Below are 11,356 nucleotides of genomic sequence, written 5' to 3'. Positions count from 1 at the left end.
ATAGCAGGTATCGGTATAGGGGCTTAGCTATTTAAAAACTATTGAACAGGGACTGAGAGTGAATTCTGAAGTATTCTGAATTCCTCAGCGCTACAGCGCCCCTTGTGGTGAAATGAGACACAGCGGTCTCTGGCGAAACCAGCATAAACTGCTGCAGCTGTGTCTGTTTCTGTTGCGGCGCAAGCAGTCAGTGTGTCAAGATAATGCGAGGAAGAAGGAAATTATCTGTAAATATATGTTTATATACTAGATTTGACATTGCCAATACGATAATACTTTTTCCTCATCTCATATGCATGACAAATGTATTTGTGCTGCTGCTGTTTTAACAATCTATGGATTTATTTAGCCTAACCATTGTGTTGATATGTGTTAGAATTAGGGACAGTTTTAATTTTCCCTTGTGTAGCCTATTCTTTTTTTTTTATATGCTTTAATTTTATTTTGCAGAAGATACAAACTTAACTAATGAGATGTTTGGTTGTGGACAGGAGCCCTGTAGTCGTCATCAAACCAACAACCTCAACCTATGCAGACAATGTTTTGTTAGATGTAAAAAAAACGATATGGCACACATTGCTCTGTTCATTTGTTGTATTTTTATTTTTATATTTTTTTTCAAATTCATAACAGCAAGAATCAAATATAGCACTCCAGGCCCCATGAAAAGATTGTCATTAAAAACTACTCTCTCTTCAACCATTTTTTCCCTTTTTTTCCTTCCTTCCCAGTCAATCTGTACAATATTTCATTCATATGAGTTACTATATTTTATGGCTTTAGTCTGTGGCTTTTAGCAGTTCCAACAGTTTCCACTAGGGGTCGCTGTTGAGAGGAGGTGACCATCATGCGAACACATGACCGATCCCTTCAAGGGGCCTGGAACAGTAAAACAAGCGGAGAACTAAAATGCGGGCGCAGACAAAATACATCTTATTAGCACTACGAGCAGAGAAAAACAAACCAAAACTTCAGTTTTACATCATACAATAAACTTAAGCATGCGTGCTTGTAGAAGATGAAAGGTGACGCGTTGGTCAGGACGACATTTTCAAAATAACGAGTTGCACATTAAATCATGAGAGCAATACTGAAATCCCCCCCCAAAAGATTGTTTTCCATAATTCCGCCTAATGGCAATCATATTGAGTCAATTTCATCTACTAAAAGCACAGCTTACAAACTTAAAGAACATACTTAGCTATGGTGTTTGTGTTGTATGTATTTTAACTCTCCAAGTGGTGAACGTCTGTGAGTATATTCTTAGGAATACTTTTTTAAGATTTTTTTTAAATGAACTACTATTCTATTTTTATATGTTTTTCATAGTTTCATTCATTACATTAATAGAATATTGGATACTGTAAATACTTCTTATTGTGTTACATGTTTTTTTTTCTTATTCAATATTACTCTGTTGTGATATTTTTTTAGTTTTTTTTAAGTAGGTAAATGTAATTTCCTTGAACATGCAATTCCTTAACTGACTAAGGAAAAGAAAAATGACTTGTTGTGATTGGTTGGGCCTGGCATGGGCGTGGCCATGACGCCCAGGCCTGTCGCTAGGCCGGCTAGGGGACCCGATGGACCCAGACAGGCCCTTTGCACTGGAGGCTCGTGAAGGCCTCCTCCAGAGGGGTTACCTGGCAAACTACAAGCTGTTGACAACAAAAAGAGAGCAACACGTTGCCTTCTCTCAACGAAGGAGTCAGAGAGTGAGAACTCAGGGCCCTTTTAAGCGAAGCGTTTTTTGTTCAGCCTTTTCATAAGATTTTTTTTTTTAGTTATCCTAGCAAAATTCCTTGTCGATATAGACTTTTTTTTTTTATTCAAAATAAGATCTCAATATACATGATTCTCTCTTTTTTGACTATGTACAGAAGTGCAAAAAAGTCAACTGTCACCCACCGCCTCTTGAACCCCCCCTCCTCGTTTGTTTGTGGTTTGCTTAGTAAGAGATCCGTGTTCGCTCTCTATAGTCACATGACCCCTGTCAACAACGTCTCTTAAAAGTGATCAAATATGCAGCTTGTTTTCCAACATGGCCCAACTTCCAGGGAGAGTAAAAATATTCAAACAATATTTACCTTTTGAAATGGATACAGTAGAAAATAACATCTTTAAACTCTAAACATCTAAGAACCAGTTTTTTTTATATTATTTTCTTCTAGTATGACTAGTTACAAACCATACAATCATAAAATATTACTCACTTATTGGCGATTGTTGCAAAGATCGCAATTAAGCCACTCTCTTCTTATTTTTCCTCATTTTAACATACTTATATAAAACATCTTTGTTGAAAGAACTCAAACAGACCAGAAAATAATGAACAATATGCATACTCTTCAAATAACGTAGAAAATACAGAGTTCACAATCATAATCATACTTAAACTGACAATACATGGAATATTAGAAAACCTGTGCATGAGGAACACATAACCACATCGCCTTATATCTAATTTAAGAAAGATAACTTTAAACAGACTGAAACTCAACAGAACCTTACCACAAACCCAAACAAATCAAAGTAAAAAACTCATTCACGAAAAGAAAGAAACGCAAAATAGAAAAAACTGATAAACGATTACATAGTACTGTGTATGTGTGTGTGTGTGTGTGTGTGTGTGTGTGTGTGTGTGTGTGTGTGTGGGTGTGTGTGTGTGTGTGTGTGTGTGTTGATATGTGTGTGTCTGTTTGCGTGTATATGTTTATATGATGTGAATTAGGCAACTGGATGGTTTAAAATGACATGTGGCATTGTGCTGAATGGTGCATTCTAAGGCTTTGGATGATACAATCGTCATGAAATAGTTCGAAATCCCCTCGCTGTTGACTCATTTAGCATGACCGCCAAACACCCAGAATTGAAACAAAAAAAATCGATTTTGTGTGTCAAAAAAAATCTCAACACCCAATACTTATTTGCCTCACTCATCCTCCGAAAAACATCTTAAATGATATGAGACAAAAAACATGGCTTTGGCTGTTCATCAAAAAACACTCCCAAGGAGACCCGTAAGAAACAAGGTCTCTTAAATATGTCAAAAGATACACACACCGCAAGGACTATACCTAACAATCCACCTTAAATATAGATAGAACACGCACAATGAATAACAATTCATAAAGTCATGGCTTTTGAACCATGATTATTATTTCAGCTTCTGCGGTTGCTGAAGATTTTTATTTCAGACACTATATTAGAGTTTCACCATTATTCATATCAGAGGACTCTAAAGACTCTGTTATCCCTTTACATTCACCCAGCTAGTCTTTGTGAAATCCAAAGACTCTTTATGTTTTACTTATGAAGAGACCAATGTCAGAGCAGCTTCCTTTGCTGATTCTTACTAGACATCTGAAACCAGGGCTGTTGTAGGATTACGAAACAAGACAGAAACAAAGAAACAGCTTTTCAATAGGATCCAGGTCAACATACTCATGTAATGCCCCTCCAGACTCATTAAAGGGTAATTCTTTCTTGTTCTGAACGCTGCATTATTCTGCTTAACCACAACACCTGATTCTGAGATGTGTAGCACATTACAGGGACAACTGCAGCATCTAATACATGTGCTTCAGAGATAGAAAGATACGCTACAAAATCAAGTTACCACTGTGCATGCATGCATTCGTCGTTCATGTATCACTCCCTACCTTCTGACCCTTTCTTAAAACTTCAAAACTAAATTAAAGGTTTGCCTTCATGTAAACAAATGAACACTTTAAGGGTACCAAACTAACCCAAAATAGAGAAGAAAAAAACATAAAATAAACAAAACCCCCTTTAATTCTCTGTCTTCGAACGTACCAAACTAGTCACGGTGACTAGTACACCACACGTTAGTCCCATGTTGACATTCAAAGTGTGTCCGGTGATTAAACAAACAAGTTGCCTCTATTTCTTTTTCGAAAGGCAGACTTCAGTGTGAATGGTAGTCTTTTCCGTTTTGTAGTAGTTTTTTTTCATTGAGTGCATGGAATATACATGAAGAAAAAGAACCCGAAACAGCAAACCAGGCCTTCTTTCTTAAACATGCAGGTACTGTTTCCACTCCAGATAAAATGTTGTTCTCATTTTTGCTTCTTGATGTCCGAGGTATGAAGCATGATTATTATTGTTGGACTTAACACTGACATGTCGCAGTTTAATCTGGAGAGAAGTATATGAGAGAGATTTAAAAGAAAAATATATACAGTACTACTAGGGCAATTACTAAAGCTCCTGCGTGGATATAATACTTTTTGCAATATATCAACATTGAGTTAGATCAAATACTGTAATTTTGGATTCTATGAAAAACATTATACTTAGATTGATGTTGATACTCCATATGACTATCATATCTCTGTCTGTAGTTCACTGGTTCTAAAAATGTCTGATGTTATGAAGGAGGTAGGGTACATACTGTTGTGATCGAGACTCCTACATCTGGGTCATGTACTTGTGGCTGGCCAGATGTTCTGCAGATATTATCGGAATCTGCACATGAGAAAGTGTGGGAGAAAAGGGAAACGCAAAGGGAGAGGAAGGGTGAGTGTGTGAACCAGAGAGTTGGGGCAAAAAAGACATGAGAAGTAGAGCTAAAAATAAGGGCATGCAGATCGATCGAGACATTAGAGAGGAGCAAAAGAATACACAGAATAAAGTATTTTGCCGCATTCAAACTTGAATGCGGCAAAATACTTTTACTACTTTGAACACATGAAAGGTTTTCATTTTATGGCCAATACTGCCAAGACTCAGAAAGTCAATGAAAAAATATATCCAAAGGTCAGTTGGTTTGACAGCAGTGCGGTGGCAGTGAGAGAGCGAACCTGATTGGCTGAGGCGGTTCCGAAGGGAACACTTGTGGCAGATGTGGTGGCAGCAGACACGGCCTGGTTACCGCCGTGCATCATGGGAACTTAAAGAAAGAAGTTGAACAAAGCTATTTTGGGTCCACTCTTCATGTTTAGGCTTGTCAACAAGCTTATAAACATGATGAAGTTATAGTTAATACACATATATAAAGCAAATTTCATAATTAATTATTCATATGATCATTGATACTCATTTATTCATAACAAGCTGACCTAAATGTTGAATGCAATTCAATAAGTAATGCAATGTCATGAATAAGTAATGTCTAATGTGACGGTAACAGTAATGATAGTGAATCAAATAACAAACCCTGACACTGATATTACATGCATTGGTTGATTTTGAAAAAGGGTTGTGTCTGTGTTTTAGAGAGAAGTACAGTATTCTGTATCCTAATGTAGGACTGAGTGGCCAGACAAAGACGTCAATCTCAAGGGGTCACTTTAAATTACCCATTTCTGGTCTCGTGGTTGATGTTATACCATTTGTAGTGAATATTAGGAACAAAAAATTAATATTTTAGGAAAAAACGCATCTGCAGTAGGCTGAGGAACAGTAACTTGAATGGAATAGTACAGATAGAAAGTTAGGTAAGATTGCACCTACCAACGCTGGTGGCAGGTCCCATGCACAATATTGAGCCTGGTCACCGTGCGTTGAAGGTCGTGGATCGGATAAATAAGACGGGGAGACAGGGTCAAATGTCATCAAACGTGTCATGTTATAACTCATATGACCCGTGTGTTATGTCATCATCATCATCGAAAGTCATATCTCATATTCCAAAGGATTGTGTTGTATACCAAACATAATTATGTGAGAATCTGCACTGGGTGTTCTGTTATGTGTTCAAAAAATGCTTGAAATCGACACATCATTCTAAGGGATGTTTTACAGCTTAGAAGACAATGCAAAAAATGTACAGCATATTGAGATAGTGAGGAAAACGATTCGGTACAAAGAGTTATCTACGGACCACAAAGGTCTGCATCTTTCTCTCTTTCCTTCTCTCTGGCAGAGTCACTTATGTTCCCATTGCGTGTATTACGTATATAATGGTTGTTCGCCCATGGTCGTTACGGATGACCTGCCTTTAGCTTGTGCTCTGTACTTTGCAGTGACCTGACAGTCCAATTGTGGGGCGTGAAAGATTGGAGTATCAGAACCACTCACAGCAGGGGATCAATGGCAGTCTGTACTTAGGCTGTCCCAGGGGAAGTATGGGATGATCAGTTGATGGAGCTCACAGCATCTAATAGTACGAGACGTCTGTGTGTGTTGGTGTGTGTTGGTGTGTGTTGGTGTGTGTGTGTGTGTGTGTGTGTGTGTGTGTGTGTGTGTGTGTGTGTGTGTGTGTGTGTGTGTGTGTGTTTGTGTCTTTGTGACGTCTAAACTTTACTTGAGCGTGAAAGAGAACAACAGCACACATACAAAGGCAAGCTTTATCAAAGCCTATGCTTCAGCCGATCAATTGCACGTGTACTTTTGCTATTTTTTCTGGGATTATTATTTCTTTAATTTATTTCACTAATAAACAACCTGACCCTTGATGTGGTGGAAGCAATGCAAGCAGTTCCAGAGCCCAGCACGGTATCATATACTACACTAGCATGAGGTCATATCCTTCATGGCAGGCTTATAGGGGACTAGTCTTTGTAGACGCAGCCAATCAAATCGCTTCCCGCTAACAAAGCTGATGTGTGGATAAATACAAAAGATCGGTGACTAAAAACAATCCTATCGATTCCACATTTCTTTAAAAATATATAACAGCCAGATTTTTCATGCTTCTTCCTGCTTGTTATTGCAAAATGGATCAAGTAGTCTTGTGGAGTGTTTTTGCCTAACCGTGATCTGATTGGCCGACGGATCCGTCTCCGCCTGAAAAGTTGAACATTTTGACATAGCTGACAGACCACAATGCAATCCGAGAGCGCCCCATGCGAAGTCAATGAAATCCGATAAACGACGTATGTCATGTGAATATAAGGTAACACTAGCACGGTGTCCTATCGTGCATGGCTAGGCTAGCTTCCTCACCTGACGGTATGAAGGCAGTCTGCTGCTGGAACTGCATGTTGGCCAGTGCCTGTTGGTACTGGAACATTCCAGCGTTGAACATGGTGGTGGCACCGTTGGCTTTCTCCATGGTGGGTCTCTTTGGTAATGGTGGCAAGGCGGGAGGGAGCCCCTGGTGAGGGGACAACACCAAAATAAAGGGATGGGAGTGGTGGGGGAACCAAACAAAGATGGCAGTGGCGGGTGGGTGGGTGACGTTCCACGACAAGAGAGAGGAGAGAATTCAGTTAGTAGGTAAAGTAGCCGTTTTGAAAGTCAAAGAAGCTAACAGATCAAATATTGGGATGCAAGCAGTGGTCTCCCAAACCTCTCTGAGACAGACAGAGATGCTAGCGGGCAGCTGAGGGACAGTGATAGTTGCGTGCCAATGAGGCTAGCTGACAGCGATGCTAGCTGAAGGAAATGATGCAAGTTGATGCTGGTCAAATGACAGGGATGCTGGTTGAGAGTTACGCTGGTCAATGCACAGTGATGCTAATTGACGACAAACAAAGCTAGTTATGGAAAAGTTGGACAGTGATGCTATCTAACAGTGACGCTAGTTGACGGCCAATTACGCTAGTTGCAGGACTGAGAGGCTAGCTGACAGAGACACTAGCTGAGTGGCTAACTGTCTAGGGATAAATAAAATAACAATGCATCGTTAAGTAAGGCAGAGTACGTGATTTTGAAAAGGTACAAAGAAAAATAAAATCACAATCAACGCAAGGCACAAGCTATGAAATAGGGACCGTGGCTATTCAACCATGTATAATGTGATGTAGTTAGGGTATGCTGCACTGAAAGCGCCATATAAATAGCAGTAGTCATGGCAGCTCTCCATGCAAAGTGAAAGAGGATGATGATCATGCAGCAGGATAGCAGGCTGATAATTCACAAGAGATCATTGTCATTCTATCCGTCTCAATCATTCTATCTACTTGAGGTGATTAACTGACAACAGAGTCAGAGTCACAGTGACTACAACGCCATTAAATAGTAAACAAAGATGGATCGTTGCCGTAGGGATTTCTAGATTGGCACAAACAAGTGCCAAGTCCCTTTCAATTTGGTAATTAGTTGTTAATTAGTTATTAGTCTATTTGAATCAGTTCATCACCACGCTTACTTGAGTTGACATCGTAACCTCTACAATGGTTCACAACTACGATGGACTTGTAGTGTAACAGAGCTACATGCCGAGCTTAAAGCTGAAAAGTCATAATACCAGGTCAAAGGTCGCGTCGAGGGGTCGCTTCAGAGTTTGGACAGCCGACAGAGTCTTAATAAGCGAGGCAGCGAGCAAATGATGGCAATGGGAGCGCAAGTTAGCATAAAGTTGTGGGCACAGGTGCATCATGGGGCAGCAGCACAGTTTGGGTTGCGGAGGAAAACGAAACAAACAACAAAACAAAACAAATAAAACAAAATCATTGGAGTGCAATACACAATAAATGTAACATAAATGTTTGTAGGATCACTGCAAGTCATTATGGCTCTTTGGATATGTTTAGTTACATTGATAATTGCTCGGAAAGTTAATTAGGAACCAGTTGCTTAAGCACGGAGGGTTTGAGACACGGTATTCATGGATACATTCTAATCCTAACACAGACTCAGAAAAATATCGATCTCATTTCAGGATAACCAGCAGGTAGAGAGGTGCTGAGGGCACAGTGATGCATTCTGGGTAGGGTCAGGGGGGATCAGATTTAGCGTAGCTCAGAAGATGCGGCGAGGGTATCAAATAAATGAAAACGTCCGTGTTTGAACAACTGCTCTACACTAAGACTTATTAAAAGATGCCTGGGGGAGATATGGAGAAAACGGAAGTATAGCTGCAATCTGTAAAGACATCTACGAAGATAAAAAGACAAATGGAAAAATATGGAACTTTGGCGTCTCAGTGGGCAGGAAATTGGCAACAGGGGCTGACTGAAGTAGATGAGCCGATGCTACCGAGGAATAACTCACATATTCCTCCCCTCATACTCCCACAACCTTTAATTTAGCATGCCGTATGCGGTGTTGACAAGATTTATTTCATGATGAAATAGAGGCCTGACCACATGGCCTCTGACTTGTCTCACTCTAGCTTTTCTGCCAAAGGTACAGTATGTTTCAAAGCGATTAAGGAAGATCCTTGTCTAAGAAAAGACAGGACTAAAGCGAGACCAGACTCGACACGAGACTAAGAACGAGGGCTCAGTGAGACTCGTCGTTTCAATGCGTTTGTTTGCCATCCGATCCCGCCAGGATACAGTCACTTAGTCTCAGGTCAGACCATCCCCAGACATAACCACCGGCTGGTGGGTCGGGCGAGAGGCAGTCCTGAGGCAGTCCAGAGGGGGTTCGGCACGCAATGAGGTCTGACCCGGAAGTAAAGTCGCACCAAAACACCAGGTGGAACTTCTGCCTAAGAATAAGGGGGTAAGATCAAGAGCAGGGGGTAAGACCCTGGGGTTAGACCCAGATCGCAACCTAAACCTAAATCAGGGACGTGGCAAGGCGTTACTCGGGGGGGGACCTCTCGGTCTCCATGGACGGGGGGGGTTGGGTGTCCCGGAGGTTCCTACCATGGCGGCGGCGGCGGCGGCCTGGTTGACCTGGTGCTGGGCCGCCTTGATCTTGGCCTGCAGGTGGGCGGGCGGGTGGAAGTACTTGCACTTCTCGCGGGTGCAGCGGCCCTTGATGTAGTCCATGCATACGGTGACCGTGTTGTCGTTGGTGTCGATCATGGTGCTGTCGGAGGGGTGGGCGAAGCGGCAGTCGTTCTCCCCGCGGGTGCAGTTGCCCCGCTGGTACTCCCGGCACACCTGGGCCCACACACACACACACACGCACACGCACACGCACACACACACACACACACACACACACACACACACACACACACACACACACACACACACACAGGGGTTTAGATCATGGTGGTAACACACACACACACACACACACACACACACAAATTCATGGGGAAACATACACATACATACATGCACTCAGATATACATAATGAAACGTACACACACACACTCAGATATCCACACACACAGTACACACACACACACGTACGGAAACGCATGCATGCATACAAGCACACACGCAAACACATACACATGCAAACAAAAACATGCATGCATGAACACACACACACACGTAAGGACACTCACACATGCACACGCAGACACACACGCAAACAGAAACACACACACACACACACACACACAGACTCAAACACGATCTGGTGGTGTACAAACAAACACACACACGTGCACATACACACTTACACGTGCAAACTGATACACAAATGCACAGACATATTATGTGGGGCAGTCTAACTGAGCGATACAAAAGGTCACGGAGGAAATGAACTGTACAAATGTAGACATTGATGAGGTAATCAATCCAGCCAGGTTATTCTAGAAGAATCTCATCAGCGGACGCAGTTAACCAATCACACGGACAGGTGGTGCTATTACTGTTCATTGATCAATGGACTCCAGCGTCCGCGAGTGCTTACAGACTCATTAATCAGGGAGAATTTACCATAATAAAGATAATCATTTTCGCAACGACTTGTTTTTGGGTGCGATTCCAAAAATATCCAGTAGAGGGCAGCGTCTCCCCAGGCTGTTGCTGCCGTCGTCTTCCAGAGGCGAAATGAGCCGCTCGGGAAATACCGGGCTCCTTACTTTCAAGAGGGGCTGCTATTGACGTAATTACCCTGACACAGACCTAGGCAGGTGTGCCTGCGTACGCGCACGCTTGAGTGTGTGTCATATCTCATGAGACAGCGTATTCCAGAATTGAAATTCAATGCTTTAAGGGCACCATACCACCTTGAGAGCTCTGTCTAAGAATCGAGTTCACGGAAAAGTCTGATATAAATGCATCCTGGGTGCTATTCTGTCCAAATGAGAGCAATTCCATGGTGCTTTTTATATCGATACTTGAGTCCATTTTTGTATGAAACAAAAAAAAGGGTCTTGTCTGTGTGGAAGGAAATGAGTTATGGTGGAACGGGCTGCCAGAGTAAAGGCCACTAGTGTTGTTAACCTCCACAGCTCTCCTGTGGGATGTCAAGACATCTCATCACACACCAGACCCTGTTTGTATGAGTGATGAGCCAAGACCCCCCCCCCCCCCCCCCCCTCTCTCTCTCTCTCTCAGCACTCCTCGCTTCCGCTCTCTCTCATCTCTCCATCTCTCTCTCATCTCCTCTCCTCAGTACTCTCTCTCTCTGCATCTCTCCTCTCTCTCTCTCTCTCTCTCTCTCTCTCTCTCTCTCTCTCTCTCTCTTTCTCTTTCTTTCTCCCTATCTCTATCTTTCTCTCGCTCTTTCTCAATTCAATAAAAGTAGCTTGATTGGCATGAATGATAAAAGACTATTGCCAAAACAATAGACAAAACAACACATAATTACATA

The 11,356-nt window shown here is 41.8% G+C and overlaps 1 protein-coding gene across 1 annotated transcript; it reads right to left on the bottom strand.

The window, feature by feature from the left end:
• Positions 1 to 309: 309 nt before the first annotated feature.
• Positions 310 to 10,623, bottom strand: LOC130406668 (muscleblind-like protein 1). Its single transcript, XM_056612347.1, has 7 exons — positions 10,218 to 10,623; positions 9,504 to 9,743; positions 6,910 to 7,060; positions 5,476 to 5,511; positions 4,824 to 4,912; positions 4,415 to 4,488; positions 310 to 4,158 (listed from the first exon to the last, which is right to left on the bottom strand). Exons 2-6 carry the CDS (start codon positions 9,663 to 9,665, stop codon positions 4,432 to 4,434), a joined length of 495 nt encoding a protein of 164 aa, XP_056468322.1. The 5' UTR covers positions 9,666 to 9,743; positions 10,218 to 10,623; the 3' UTR covers positions 310 to 4,158; positions 4,415 to 4,431.
• Between the last annotated feature and the right edge of the window lie 733 nt (positions 10,624 to 11,356).

Source organism: Gadus chalcogrammus, chromosome 16, assembly GCF_026213295.1.
Source record: "Gadus chalcogrammus isolate NIFS_2021 chromosome 16, NIFS_Gcha_1.0, whole genome shotgun sequence".
Lineage (NCBI taxonomy): Eukaryota > Metazoa > Chordata > Actinopteri > Gadiformes > Gadidae > Gadus > Gadus chalcogrammus.
This window is presented reverse-complemented; position numbering and strand designations above follow the sequence as displayed.

Bases quoted from the DNA above. Each gene is read 5' to 3' on its own strand.
- LOC130406668 (XM_056612347.1), bottom strand. From the start codon at position 9,665: ATGATCGACACCAACGACAACACGGTCACCGTATGCATGGACTACATC. The intron at 4,913-5,475 runs GTAGGTGCAATC...TCTTTCTTTAAG, and splicing joins GGGACCTGCCACCAGCGTTG to TTCCCATGATGCACGGCGGT. The intron at 4,489-4,823 runs GTTCGCTCTCTC...TCTCATGTGCAG, and splicing joins GAACCGCCTCAGCCAATCAG to ATTCCGATAATATCTGCAGA.